Source organism: Chiroxiphia lanceolata, chromosome 2 (genome assembly GCF_009829145.1).
Source record: "Chiroxiphia lanceolata isolate bChiLan1 chromosome 2, bChiLan1.pri, whole genome shotgun sequence".
Lineage (NCBI taxonomy): Eukaryota > Metazoa > Chordata > Aves > Passeriformes > Pipridae > Chiroxiphia > Chiroxiphia lanceolata.
In genome coordinates, this window is record NC_045638.1 from 44,047,502 (window position 1) to 44,063,332 (window position 15,831).

Consider the following 15,831-nt stretch of genomic DNA (forward strand, 5'->3'; position numbering starts at 1 on the left):
TAGGATCTTTTTACATATGGCTTCTCTTCATGTATTTCACTACAATTTGTGTACACAGCTGAGACAAGAGTTTTTCTTGTCGCGAGTATCTGTTTGACTCATCCTATGTGCTGTATCTATCACTGTGAACTGTTCCAATGGCTGTGTTGAAGCATCAGCCACATAGGCTTTCTCTACAGAGGAGTTCAGATCACAGAGGAATCTGAAAGAAGGAAGCAGTGAAAAAGCAAATCAATGAGTTTCAGCTGATGTTCAGAAAATTCAGGTATTTTTTACTTTCTGATAACATTTAACTAGCTTCTGGTGACATTTAACTAAGGGTAGTGTGCAGTGGTGCACCTGTAACTACAGCTTTCTGAGGCACAGGGTAGAAATGACCCATTTCTGTATTTTCTTTTTGGTAGCCATGAAATATGCTCTAAACTACCTCTATATGTTCATACTGGTTTTAATCGGAGTAGAGTTAATTATCTCCATCATGATTAGTATGGGGCTGCGTTTTGGATTTGAGCTTAACAAAATATAGAGATGTTTCTGCTGTTGTTGAGCAATACTTACACAGAGCCAAGGCCTTTTCTGGTTTTTGTACTGCCATGCTGGCAAGGAAGTTGGGAGTACATGAGAGATTTGGAGATGACACAGCTGGGACAGGTGACCCCAACTGACCAAAAGAATATTCCATACCATATGACATTATGCTCAGTATATAAAGTAGAGGGAAGAAGGAGGAAGGGGGGGACATTTGATGTGATGGTGTTTGTAGTCATTACACATGATGAGGGCCTGCTCTCCCGGAGATGGCTGAACATCTGCCTGACCATGGGAAGCAGTGAACTAATTCCTTGTTTTGTTTTGCTTGCGTATGTAGCTTTTTCTTTCCCTATGTGGTAGTTTGGTCTGGGCCTTCCTTGGTGACCAGTTTGTAACCAAGGAAGGGCCCAGATTTACCCAGTATTCCCTACGATTTTTACGTAAGCCAGACTATAAGAAGAAAGGAGGGAAGGCCTTCGCTCTCTTTCCTTACGGCGGCTTGGAGGTGCAGGTTCCCTGCTGTTGAGTCTGCCGGGTTGGGGAGCGAGGCCTGGTAAGGCCTTGTTGACCTTGGGAGGCGGAGGTTGCCAGCGATCGTTCTGGAGCGAATCTCGGTTGTCCCAAGGAGAGTAGTGAGATATTTCTTTGTTAACTCTTTTAGTGGATAGATATTGGGCTACTAATTGGGATATATATATATATATATATTTTATTTTGGTATTGTTCCTTTTCCCTTCCCTCTTCCCTTTCCCTTGTGAAATTGTATATATTTCAATTGTATATAATTGTAACATAAGTGTAAATATATTTATATATATCACTTTAGCTGTCTCTCTCTCGTTTCAGGTTTTCTTAGTTGTTTTTTCTCCCTCTTCTCCCTGAGGTTTGGGGGGAGGCGGAACGGGGACATCTTGTGGTAAGGTTTGGAGACTTGGCAGGGAGCCAGCTTCAAACCATATCACCCTATTAAGCTGTCTTTATCTCAACCCATGGGTTCTCCAGTTTTTACCCTTTTAATTCTCTCCCTGATCCCCCTGATGAGGGAACGAGTGGCTGCGTGGGGCTTGGCTGCCAGCTGGGGTTAAAACACGACAATGTTCTCTTAGGGTGCAAATGCTTTTCCATCAGACTTGCACATCCTTGAGAGCAAGATTCAGATGATCTAAGCTATGCAGTAACTCTGTTCTGCACACTCCAAGTGGTTACAGTGGTTAGAAACAGCCAATCCACTTGCATGAAGTAGGATGTGTCTCTCCAGTGACTGCACAGACTCAAGCAGTCGAGATGCCCAAGTTTACATAGCTATAGATGTCAGTTGAATCTCATTCCAGAAAATGAAGTCTTCCTTGTACACTCAAATATGGCATTGTCAACATATGAATCCAAAAGAATCAACCATATTGATTAAAATAGGAGCTATCTTATTTTTCATTTTAGATTCTTCATAGGTGTCCAAGCAAATAAACAACTTCTGCCTGTTTGATTCAATTGTCTTTTTTTTTTTTAACTGCAAATATACTTCTTTACTAAGCAATTAAAAATACGGAAGAAGTAGAATAGTCTAGTTATCAGCACTTGAACCAATTGGTAAAAAAAATTCTTTCTGAAAAACTAATTCTTTAGATATTAAGATATGGATTTGAAATTAAATAATTACTGCCAAGATCTCTGTGAATATAGTCTGTGCTGTCAAAAGGCTGAAATGCAGTATTCCAGAATGAGTTTTCATTGGGTTGGATCACAATAAAATTCTCCCTGTTCTAGAAACATAGGCTGTTAAGGGCTAGATGTCTTTATTTTGAGATTACTAGGAACTGAAAAAAAATATAGTCAAAATCTGCAATTACAGAGGCTTTTTTTAAAAGAAAACTATAATGGTTTATGCAACCTCTCTCCATGAGCTGCTGTCTAGAACCCCTGCACTAGAAAAGTGCTGCTTTTCTACCATTCACTACCACTGATCATGTTTACTACTTTTCAGTGGAAAATGAAACATCCTTATATCAAAAAAAAAGTTGGAATTTTTAAATAAGTTTTTATTTATTTTAAACAGTTTCTGTACAAGGATTTCAGGAGGCCCTATTAATATACTTTTCTTGTCTAAGTAGACTAGAAAAGTTTTTTGGATGTTTGCACTTAAGCCAATAATACTAGCTATCTGCCATTCTATCTTTGTAGATTTCAGAAATAATTAAACAGTGAAAAAATGCAGTTTTGTTAGACTATAACACAGGATAGGCTTATTACTTCTATTACTGTTGTACTTATGTGTGATTCAGAGGTTTTAAAGACATGGGGGTATGAAAGGGAGACATTAAAATAAGGATTGCTAGGAATCTAGTTGTGTACAGGAACATAAGCATCTCTCAAATAATGTCATCAACATATTTGAAAAAAGGACATGGTCATACAAATTTTTATAGCACTTTATAAGAACTGTTTATAACAACTGCTTGTCAGAACTGAACCTCAGCCAGAGAGGTTGTGGAGTCTCCTTCACTGGAGATATTCAAGAACCATCTGGATACAATCCTGCAATGTGCAATGTGCTCCCTTCAAACCTGAACTATTCTGGGATTCTGTGAACTGGAGACTTAAAACCTGAAGTTCTAGATACCATAACATCTCCTAGTGAAAATAGGCTGAGGAAACAGAGTGAATACAAAAGGAAAAGTTAATATTCTTTCCATAAAACCATAACTCTTTATTCCCAACTTTATCTAACATTTAAATTGAAACTTTGAGAAACTATGCAAAACACAAAGATTTATGCCTTGTTCAAGAATATGTTCCACACTTGACCAAAGGCACTGAGAAAGAGCTTGGTCCTGCACAGTTATTTTATACAGTTTAGCCCAGTGAGCTTCATAGATCACTCTGACCAGAAGATCAGTACCAGCAAAAATTGATCAATGGTGCTATATGATATTACTTGTGGTATATGGATCAACATGTGTATCTAGTTTTCGAGTGAAATACCTCAAACACTTAGGCATAACTAAGTGTTCTGGATCAATCTCCCAGCTTCAATACTTAGTCTTTAGGGTATTTTGGGCTTTCATCTCAGCACCAATACTTTTTATTAGTGTGAGATTCTAGATATTTACACTTCGATAAAATAAATTCCACCAATACCTTTAGACTGATGCCCTTTACAGACAATGGAGAGAAACAAGTCCTTATAGGAAGTTCTATCCAACTATTTGAAGACTAAACAAATTGCATTCTACAAGGGTCCATTTATCTCTATTGAAAAAGAAACCAAAAGGCCCATTTAGATGTGCATTTCTTCACACAAATACCTGGAGTAGAAGAATAACATAAGTTTCAACATGGCAAGCTCTTATTAACATAAGACAAAAATGTGTTTAAAAGATGACATGACATAGATTCACATCTCACACTCCTTAAGAAGAGAAGCTACACCTTATTACACAGCAGTATGCTAGAGTGCAATCCTTCCATCCAAGGGATTTTCTCAAATATACAGAATCACAGAATATGCTGAGTTGGAAGGGACCCACAAGGATCATCGAGACCAGCTCCTGGCCCTGCACAGGACCATTCTCAAGAGGTACACCATGTGCCTCAGAGTATCATCCAAATGCTTCTTGAACTCCGTCAGGCTTGGTGCTGTGACCACTGCCCCGGGAAGCTTGTTCCAGTGCCCAATCATTCTCTGAGTGAAGAACCTTTTTCTAATATCCAACCTAAACCTCCCCCGACACAACTTCAGGCCATTCCCTCAGATCCTGTCACAGGTCATCACAGAGAAGAGATCAGTGCCTGCCCTCCTCTTCCCCTCACAAGGAAGTTGTAACTGCAATGAGCTCTCCCCTCAGTCTCCTCCAGGCTGAACAGATCAAGTGACCTCAGCCGCTCCTCATATGGCTTCTCCTCAAGGCCCTTCACCATCTCTGTTGCCCTTCTTTGGACACTCTCTAATGGCTTAGTATCTTTCTTATATTTCAGTGACCAAAGTTTGAAGGAAGGTCTTGCTGATAGCAGAGAGGTCTAGTTTACTGTGGAAGAACAGCTCACTGTGAGACTGGACTGTATTTTATGCTTCGTATTTTCTTTCTCTGTCTTAGAGGTATCAAGTATGTATTTGGGAATCTGCACTGTCTCCAGTTGCATGAATTTAGTAACAATTTAGTTCTGCTGCTTTAATCTGTTCTTCATAGTAACTTCTGATACGAAACCTTAGGTGCTACCTGAACTTGAAAACATTTCAGATTTGGACACGACTATTCACACTAGTGTTTGACTGGGTCACTTATTAAGCCTGCAGCATGGCTAAACTCAAAACACCACTTGGAACATATTAAATGCATTAACTTGGCTGGCTTATTAAATTTCTGTGTGGGATACTACAGTTTAAAAATTAAAATTCTTTCTCAATTAAAGTGGCTTCAGTTTGGTTTATTCATTCAATGAACTGAAAAGGAGTTATCACTGATTTCTAAATTCACAGTCTTCATTAATGCAGCTTAATCTCTTGAGTGCCCACAAGTGGACAGGTGCTAAAAATCTTTGACCCTAAAAATGCAGTGTTCGAATAGAAACGGCTACAACAACATTGTCATTTTAATGAATATAAGCCAATTTGTGATTCCAGTCATGCAATTCTAAAGGAATTCCAGTAGAAGCTGAGCTGCTAAGGAAGATAAGAAACCATAACTTTTATTAAAGAAGACAAAATGATATTTTGAAGTACATGCTCTTAGATTCACAGTTGTGAATGGTAGATTAGTTTTACTTCATTAGAGAGGATCTTTTGACTACAAAAGCAGCAAGAAAAACACAATTGGAAAGAATATTTATTTCTAGAAAAAATAATGAACTCACTCTTTGAATGCATTAATAACTGTATGAATATCCATTTTTATCACCTGTATTACATAAATGACATTATTAAAATCAATCTGTACACATAAAAATTTACAGAATATTTATCAAAATGGGATTACATAAAGCAATTTTTTCTTACACGGAGAAAAACTTTCACAATTAGACATATAGGAAAAATCAGTGGTTTTTACATAAGACTCCAAGTAATTTCCAGACTTCTATAACCTCCCTGCTTCGGTATCTTAAGTCAGCCGTGAAAATGTAAAAAGCAAAACTCCCAGAATAATCTAAGTTTCAGTAGCACACATACGTGGTGCAGGATACTCAATGAAAATAAGACCTACAACTGACAAGAGGAAAGTCTTCAGCAGATGCCACATAGTAATAAGAATGTTGAAAGGAATATCTGTAAATGCTGAACATCATTACATTGAAGTTTCCTGTCTGGACTGGTAAGGCTGCAGTGTTCACAGAAGATTCTTATGGGCATTACACTGAAAGATCTCATAGACAATATTTCACAGTACAAAATATTGTTTAAATAATTCATTGAGAGCTGTTGTATTAAATTACCATGGCTAGAGGTGATAAATAACTTGGGTTAGAAATATAAAATGTTTCAGAAGATCAGTGTGTGAAAGAAGCCTCACTGTAAAATATCATTAAACATATTATTTGAAAGAGAACCTATATATCAAAGTTGAATTCATTAAGAGCATATTTCTTGTATAAGAACTTTAATAAGGCACAAGTACACAAACTTTCTGTCTAGTATAATCTACTACGACTCATAGTTACTTATTTTATGCAAAGTTTATTTCTGAACTATGCAGTAAAGCCTCCTGCGTCAGTTTTCCTTGGTGTTAATATGAACTGTTATACAAAAAGATGATAGATTTTTTTTTTTTGCCTTTTCATGTCATAAACTGCAGTAAAGTAGTCCTGAATTCACCAGAAAAACCTATAAGAGTCATCAGATCACTAACACTAGATTCTGAAGGCTATTTTTTTTCTATGGCTGTTTAAATGGAAGATCAAAACACTCCAAAATGAAGGTATGATGATGGTCACTGTTCTTTCTCATGCCTATGTTTCAGCAGTCTTCTGTGACTTTAAAATTAATTCATAACATAATGCTAATCATATTTTAAATTCAATACAATTTTAATTTAAATTCAATTATACAATAATAATACAATTTAAATTCAATATAATTTGTAAATTTTTACCAACTTAATAAAAATGAATTCACTTAGTGTTAGAACTCCTCTTTTACAGCCTTTGCTGTGCATGACAAACAAGTCCAATGTTTCTGGGACAAACATTACAGAAAATTATGTATTTGTTCAAGCAAACAAGGAGAAAAATAGAACATTTGTTTTGAGGTAATCTAATGCAATATATATTTTGCTGCTTTTATGTAATTAAATCTGTTCCATCTTGAAATGCCATGAGATTTACCTAAGCATATACTGAGCAGTGATATTACCAATATTAAAAAGTAGGAATTACTTTTGGTTTTATAACTCATAGCAAAATAGGGAACAAACCGTGCAATTACTATAAACAAAAGGATCATATGGTATTTCATGTATTTTCTATGTTGACATGAAAATATTTATCGTAAGCCCCTCTAAACCCCTCTCATTCCTTTTGATTAGTGAAATACAATTAAGAAGAAATTATTTGTGACTGGGGGGCAGGGAGGGAGAACAGTGGTGTTGCTGGTTAGCTTTCAATGTACCCTGATGTCAGCAATTTTTCAAATGAAAATGCATCAATTGTAATGAAAAAATCCTCCTGAATTCAGGGAGGACCTTTGGAGCCCTATCTTCTTATAGATCAAATGATCTGATTTTTATTACAGCCCCAGTGTCATATACTGGTGCCTTCACTTACAAGCATCCCAAAAAAGGCAGCAGCAATTCAAAACAAAAGTACTTCAGAATTCAGGCACTTGGATTTTAAAATTTATTCAATTTTTATTGTCTTTACAAAACATTCAGCCTATGAATATCTTTATCCACCATTTCCCTCTTAAGTTGACTTGGTGCTGTGGTACCTGAAAACTTCTGGAGTTGTAATTTTGAGAAAGTAGAAATTTATGGTTGTTTTTTCTCTATGCATCTGTTTCTGGTCATTGTTAGCAACAGCATATTAGGCAAAGCAGTAAGAGTTGTTCCTAGACTTTAAGTAGCTCAGGAAATCTTTCACATTGGTGTCAAGTGGTGCCTTTGATGGCAGTTTACATTCTCCCTTATTATAAAGTGATGACTAGCTCAAATTAAAGAAAATTAAAAGCAATTCATTACATCCCCTTATATCACCGTTTATCTTCTTTTGTTGGATAAGAACAGAATGAGGATTGTACTCTTGTTTCAGAATATTTAAGAATCAAAAGAGAAAATTCCTTTCCCCAGCCTAAGAGCTGTGCTAAAGCTAAGCATTTATTTGATGATAGATGCTTATTATAATCACTTTCTAACAATTTGCTCAGCAATTAAAATCAATCATGCTGTTTAATTTCTCTTAATTTGGACACTTCAGATTTGCATTTCATATGAAACTCTTCCTTCAAAACTTGATTAGCTGTTTTTAATAATCTCCATTAGTCTTGAATCCTTCAATACACATAATTTTATTATTTTTTTCTCTCACATCTATTTTTGCTTCAGTTGAATCACTAGTCTCAAGATGCACAGTACCTATTTTGCTCTCCTCTTTGGATTTTTAATCCATCTCCCTCCACATTCTAGTCAGTCTCTCTGGACCACTAAAGCTGTCTACCTCAGGGTATCTGCACTGCCATTATTTTAGCTTTATGCTAAGGTACCACCAAAATTCCAAAGCAAAGCATGAAATTCTTCTTGTATGCATTGTTAGTGCATAACTTATTAATTGCAATTCCTCTTTTTCCACTGAAACTAAGGAATCCCATAACACTAAATTCCAGGTACTTCACCACGACACTGTATTGGGTCTGGCTGAGATGGAGTTAATTTCTCCATAGCAGCCCTCACAGTGCTGCGCTTTGCACTGGTAGCTGGAAAGGTGTTGATAACGTACCAATGTTTTGGCTACCGCTGAGCAGTGCTGGCAAAGCATCAGCACTCTCTCTCAGCATTCCTCCCCACCTCCCAGTCGAGGGTAAGATCCTGGGAGGGGACACAAGTAGGCCAGCTGACCCAAACTGACCAAAGGGATATTCCATATCATATGACATCAACTTAGATATAAAAGCTAAGGAAAAGGAGCAGGAAGGGGGGGAATTTGCTGTTTACAATGTCTGTCTGCTGTGAAATCACTATGTGTGCTGAAGCCCTGCTTCTCCGGAAGTGGCTGAACACCACTCACTAATGGGAAGTAGAGAATAAACCTTGTTATTTACCTCTTTGCTTGTATGTGTACAAACTTTCACTTTTGCTTTAGTAAATTGCCTTATCTCAACATATGAGTCACTTTTCCAGCTTATTTTCTCTCTTCTGTCTGGCTGGGAAAGGGAGTGATAGAGCAGCTTGGCATCCAGCCAAGGTCAACCCACCACACACACTATGCTTATGCCTTTAAAAGTGAAGTTCAAATTTCAATTTCATACCCAACCACTGTAGTCACACGATTGGGTAAAACAGTGAAAGGGCTCAAGATTCCTCTGAGATGTCTTCTCCCTCATGCTGCAGCGATGTGGACCTCATGAGTGTGGTCTTGCCTGCTACTGATCTTGTCAGGTAGGAATACAGGGATGTGGGGATTCTGGTCTCAGGTTTTGATAAAAGCATGAACCTGTACTCACTGTGTGACAGGCTAGATCCAGAACAATTTCTAGTGCAGAATCAAGGGCCATGTTTCCATGTCATTATGATTTGAAAAAAAAAGAAAGCCTTAAGCCAAAAAGGAAAAAGCTGAAGCATAAGAAATGTAAACTGTTAAGTAAGCTCTTATTTCAGTAATGCCCATTTTTTCTTTTTCTGACCTTTTCCCATCCACACTTGATAATCTCTTAAACAGTATTAGAGAAGGCACAGGTTATAAGATTTATCTGATATACAATATTATAGCTGTTAAAAACCTTGAACTGCTTCCTTTAGGAAAATGAACAGAAAAGGAAAATAAAGAACTGCAAAGATCTTTTAAAAATGTATCTGTCTCCTGTCTCCAGGGCTATTTGCTACTTGAAGCTTGAAATACAGATACAGCAAGCAGTCTTAGCATTCTCTTCAGGTCTTGATAGACCAGCATTATGTAGTTTATGATATTGTTTTCTCATGTCAGGTGCAAACTTGGAGTCATCACCAGCTATGATACATGTTTTTTAAACAGAAGGCAAAAACAGATGGGAAAGGACGAAGAACTCAAAACAGATAAACTCTATTTATCTTTAACTTATTTGAACAATACAGGCTTTCCCCTATCAGTGCCAGAAACACTGCACAGATGAGTTCACCAACATCTTTATTTATTACTATACTAGTGGAAATGCAGGGTGAGGGAAGAAAAAAAGAACAGAGACTGAGCGTGCAGGTTGAGGTGTTCTTCAGTATTTAGAGAGAAAAGTGATGAAGCCTGCTCAGGTCATTATTGCTTCTAAAATGTCAGGGTATCCTGGGATCATGGCAACAGAAGTTGAACAATGTAGGATTTAGATAATCCTACATTCAGAATCGTAGGGCTAGAGGAGATTTTAAGAGGTTATTCAATTTGTATCACTAAGAAAAATCAGCTCTTGCTGCATCATTTCTCAGTGCCTTGCCTGTTCTTAAATATCCTTCTTCAGGCAGATGCTGGACAACAAAACTATTTATTTTTGACCCTTACTGTCCTTGCTACTAGAAAACTCTCCCTAATGTTGAAGCAGAATATATTTTAATGTTTGCTTTGTGTCCTAGCCATTATGAAAGCAGATAATAGACATTTCTCTTTCTGCTAGCAACAGCCTGTTTCCACCTAACATATTTTCCTTTCCAGGTTAAACAAATATAATTCTTTGACTCCTTTTTTTTTTTTTTTGGTAAGATGAATTTCCTAGAGGTTCTCAATTGATTATAATACATCTGGGAATACTCTATGAGCATGCCACAGTTTTCCTGAAAATGCTAAAATTGGGCTCAGGCTAAGTTTCACCAAGACAATTTTGAATTGCTTACCTTGGGTTTTTTTGCATGTTACTAGTCCCTTTCAATCTGGTTTGCCCACACAGCACTTAGGTTCACAGCCTCCAGTCCACACTCCCAAAGCCTGATATCTTCATTTCCCTTCACAAGATCCCCAACCACAACCACCTCTGATGTTAGTCATCCCTCATTAGACCTCTTAGCTCATTGATTGATAAAATCAACCAATCACAAATGTCATTGCACAGTCTGTGGGGCAGATCAGGAGACTTTTTTGTTCAAACACAACTTCCTTGTTTCCAAGTTTGCAGAATTTGTTTGTTTGATTGTGTTTCTGATCCTGAGTTTGACTTTCCACGGCCAAGAGAAATCTCCAGACACTGTACACCCACCGTATGTTCTCCTCTCCCATAGGCTTGTGCCACATATGCCTTACTTTCATAGAAGGCACACAGATGTGACTAAACACAAAAAGAAAAGACTGCCTATTTTTTTCCTAGATCATCACTTCTGTAATAGTAATAATAGTAAAAAACTCCTTACCTTAGAAGTTTTTCCCCCTTCCGTTACAGAAGAAAAAATATAAACAAGTAGCATTCAACAAAGGGCATTTTTACTGAATAAGAAGCCAAAATGAAGGGATGCAAGAGGAAAGATCTGAGCACCTTCATATAGCTACTGAAACAGAAGAATATGTACCACAATGTGTTTAGCGTACAAGCAGAGGTATTGAGATGTAGGAAATAATCTGCAGGTGTCAGAGTATCCTGCTCTTCTGGTTTTAATCATCATTCTTTACTTCTAAGTATTATCTACATCTCAGATCTTCAGGAAGCTAACACTAACATTTACTGACAAAAATATAAATATAGATACATTCATATATATATGAAGACAAAACATTTTAGTAAGGAAATTTATAAATTAAACTTATACCAAAGCGGCCTTACTTTTAAGACACAGCGCTTTTGTCCCCTGTTATATCTTTAGGTGGATCCAACAATTGCTGAAATCTTTGGACCAAGGTTGCCAACAAGACTACCAAGGGGGTCAAACGCTCACTCGGCCTTGGTGCTGCCGAAGCACTGCACTGCCCAAGAAGACAAAGAAAAGTAGGCCTGTAGATGTTTGCTGAAAGGATGTCCATTTCTTTGGATATCAATAAATAAATGACAGTTCCTACCTAACTTTTTAAGAGATACCTAAAGGTGCAGGCTGCCCACTGTTCCTTCTACTTGGTACCTGCTATCTCACACTACTAACTCACCTCACAGCCTTTAGCCACCTTCTTTGATAAGACCTTTGATACTACCTATTAATACCACTAATGTCACATTAACATAATGATTTTGAATTAAAATAATTGCAATAAACCTTCCAATATTTTGGTCTTTGTCATCACAATGACTTCCCACTCACAGAAATATTTGTTTTGGTGACCAAAGCAATAAAGCAAAAACATAGACATCAGCTCTCTGAAAGTCTTTCTACCATCCAAAAATGCTACCATTTTATAAGCTATGATTCCAGAGACACAAATCCGGGAGCATAGCAGTTTATTATCTCTTTACCATTGCTGCTGAGTGATGTCTGCCAAGCTGCTGCATACATAAAAAAATACGTGCATTTCACCTTTAAAATGTGTCTTCATCTTTTAATTCTTAGCTCTCTCTTGAGAAACAATATATATTAAGAGATTACTTCATTCTTCTTTGCTTCCAGAAAAAGTTTTAAGCTTGAGTCTGTTATCACACACTCTGCATTAAAAGGAGCATTTTAAAAAGATCAAGATGAAACAAAAATCCATATCCTTTTTCTCTAACTGTATTTTGTAAATGCCAATCCAGCTTCTTTTCCAGGGTATATTTAGATGCTGCAAATTTGAAGGCAAAATGTCTGAAGAACAGTAGAATTCTTTTTTTTTTCTCAAACACAGATGCAGAGAGATTTTGTTTACTGTGAAGCCTGAGAGAAGGAAACCCATGCCGATTTATTTTTCAAACTAATCTTGACATTGACAGAGGGAAACAACTTGACTCAAATGGAAGCTCGTTTAGAGAAACATGACTTACAAAAAAAAAAAACCAGACAAGAGTCAGAAAGGTACCTTTTTACGACATCTTCTCCATTCCAACACGGGAGTCCATCTGCAGCTGCCAACTCGTTACTGCACATCTGGTCAGCCAGGCCACCATAAAAGGCTCTGTAGAGCTGGAGGTGGCTGATAAATTCCCTGCACAGGGGAACACGAGAAATAATAAGCAGTGTCAATCAACAACACTACTGTTGTGCATTTATACAAGAAAAAAAGGAATGTGCTTATTCCATTACTCTCCACTGGTTCCAGTGATATTTTAAATCAATTTGACAATTTCCTGATAGATAAGTGTAATTGTTTCAGATACACTTTCATAGTTTCCGAAGTTGATATTCCCACTGATCAAATAAAAAAAAAAAAAAAACACCTGCTTTACTCATGCTCTGGAACAGGAACTATTTTTCTTCAACCTGAAATTGTTTTGCATAGTTGTGATACTGTTTGTTATGCTATACTTGGACCAATAAATGAAAAAATGTTCCAAAAAAAGCAGCACAGCAAATAAAAAAATAGGCGCATATGAACAAGTCACCTCTTTTTCACAAGAGCTATCAACTAGTCCCCTACACATCTTTACAGATACTACAACGAATATTTGTTAAGAGTTGTGCAGCAACTCAAGATTTAGGTAAGATGGGTAAGACGCAGGTGTTAAATATTTAGTGGAGATTTAAATAACTGCCTGAAAGATTACATCAGTTCTACCATGTGCTGTGCTGGTACGTTATAAATTATGTATTGTTATTTTAAATAATTGTCAAGATGCCCAGAGCTAATGATAAGGTTTTGTACTTACTTCAAAACAAATTAATTACTTTTTAGTTAGTATGTTCTTAACTGAATTGTGATATTTTATATAAATTGTTTGCTTATGTACTGAAAATTTCTTCCTGGGACACCCCTTTCTGCTGTGAAAAATTGAAATATTTATTCATTTTGGTGTAGAACATCACACTTTACTAAGCTATCTATGACCTGCCGGCACAAAGAAAAGCATGACCAAATGCTGTAATCCAGTAAGCTTCACTTTATGTTAACTTCTTGTATAGAATCTGGAGTTGAGAAAAAAATGCCAGAAATAATCTACATATTTCTCCATATTGTGTCAATGTAGGTCTAAAATGGTATAAGGAATTAAATTAAGTACTGTTTACTTCAAATTAAAACAGATAAAAGATCAGTGATTACAGACAGTTCATCATTTAAAAAGCCATATGTTCTTTCATGTAATACGGCAAATATTTTACAGAAATCACAGTGATTTTGATTTACTATGCCTATTAAATGTGATGTGAGTGCTTTACTAATTCTAAAACTACAGTTATGAAAAATCTTATGTATGGTCAATTTCGACTATGTATCATATAACTGCCTATGTGCAATAGATTTTAAATATGAAAATATGACTCATCCACATTCTCCTAGCCATGAATAGTCACATCTTTTATTTCTCCGCACCCAAAACTGAATCCAATGTGCACAGTGTGTTTGCAATTTCCCTACAATTCCCATTGAATGGGATTGATTTAATTTTTGTCTATGCTTTACATTTACATTCAGGATGAAAACTAGTGTTTAGAGTCCTCACAAAGTGAGTAGTTGGAATTTCTTCTGAAGAAGAAACAGAAATAAATAAATATAGCCAGCATAATGTCTTGTCACAAACTGCATTTTAACAGAAAGGTCATTCAGTTTATTAGTAAATACAACCTGAGGCAAAGCTAAAGTTAATAGAGAAGTAATAACTGATATCAGCCCCCACTGATGTCTGACCAAAGCAGTTAGAAGGGCAGATGGTATGAATGTCAACTTTCACATCATCATCTTTGAGACCAGATAGCATGTAATTATAGGCAGCTGAGCACAAATGTGCAATTACAGTCAGTGGAAGCCAAAGATACTTTTTATCTGTTTATTTGAAAATGTTCTTTTTTCCTTTTTTTTTTTTCTCATTCTCTGGGCTAAAAGCTTCTGAAATATTAAGTTCTGAGGAAAAGCATTACATACTTTCAAGTTTGTATGTTGCTATGGAAGGGTCTGCTTAGCTTTTTTTAAAATTCCTCTAGCAATTTTTTGGCATGAAAAGCACAGAGAAATTCTTTTTCTTCTTGTACCACACAGAAGTAGAAAATACCAGCTTAGGTCCAATGGTAAAAATAATTGAGGAAAAGTTCAGGCAGAAGCAGTTCACCATGTACTTTAAAATGTAAACTTTCATTTGGAGATGCAACTGAAAAACATTAGGAAATCAGGAGTCACATATTTAATGCAATTTTTTCATTCATTTGTTTTCTCTCAGGTAACTGTCATTGATAAAGTTTCCAGTTTGGAGAAGCCTATTCTTTTCTGCTAAAGCCTGTGAAAGTTGCTGAGAGCAAGCTGCTGCCAGAAGTACATAGGCAGTAAATAAGGTGGAGTTAGAGAAGAACACTTCCTTAAAAGCAGGCTGCAAGCATTTGCTGAAATCTCTCTTTCATGTGAGGTTCTTACAGTTGCCATGGGAATATAAAGTGAAATATAAAGTGATTGTGACTAATAAGGAAGGAGGTGATTCAGGAGGCAGTAGCTGCAGGTGATACCAACTATGAAGCTGTTAAACTGAAATCTGCGTCAGTGGATCTCAAACTTTCTTTCCCTTCCTCCTTTCTGGTGCAAAGCCTGTGGCATGCCATAAAGGGTCTCCAGAATTTCAAGGCAGGCAGATACCAAGGGAAAACAATGTTGTGTTGTGTTGCCAACTGTCTTCTCCTGCCCCTTAGGGTCTCTCGGGATATCTCCCTTAAAGTCAGTCCAGTGTTCAGTCTTGGTTTAAGTGACATTTTAGAACACGGTTTCATGTTTGCAGAGTGTTAGTGATCAGAAAACATCAAGAACGTGCTTAGCTACACATAACTGAGAAACATGTCACTGTATAATGGGCATTCCCTAATGAACTTCTGTTCTGGCTAAAGCAAACTTCTCTTTCTGTTCCCATAATGTTTTCCACAACTTTTGGTATGTATGTTTGATGTTTTTTCTCCACTGTTGCTACATGAGGGTTGTTACACTAAAAAGAATGGTCTGCCTTTGAAGCTCAGAGGTTCCTTTTCTTCTCCAAACATCATGAGTGAGCAATTATTCCCTGCAATTTTCTCACTTCTGTTTATTTCTGCACTGCAAAACAAAATGATAGGAGAAAAAGGACAAAGAAAACTTCTCTGTATTTTAGCAAACACTGTGACAGAGATGAAATTTCTGATTTTA

The 15,831-nt window shown here is 36.7% G+C and overlaps 1 protein-coding gene across 3 annotated transcripts in view; it reads right to left on the bottom strand.

Annotated features, from left to right (window-relative positions):
- Positions 1-15,831, bottom strand: part of GPC5 (glypican 5) — a 272,432-nt gene that overhangs the window by 152,800 nt on the left and 103,801 nt on the right. The window contains exons 4-6 of one of the 3 annotated variants that reach the window (XR_004355223.1): positions 12,598-12,723; positions 11,441-11,580; positions 10,904-10,951 (exon numbers count right to left, since the gene is read on the bottom strand). Coding sequence is in view for 2 of the 3 variants with exons in the window: in XM_032679003.1 (XP_032534894.1) it covers positions 10,711-10,951; positions 12,598-12,723 (367 nt within the window). In the remaining variant the exon portion in view is untranslated. Of the gene's footprint in view, positions 1-9,790; positions 10,952-11,440; positions 11,581-12,597; positions 12,724-15,831 lie in introns of those variants that run through there. The other 2 variants (XM_032679003.1, XM_032679004.1) reach the window with 2 other exon arrangements.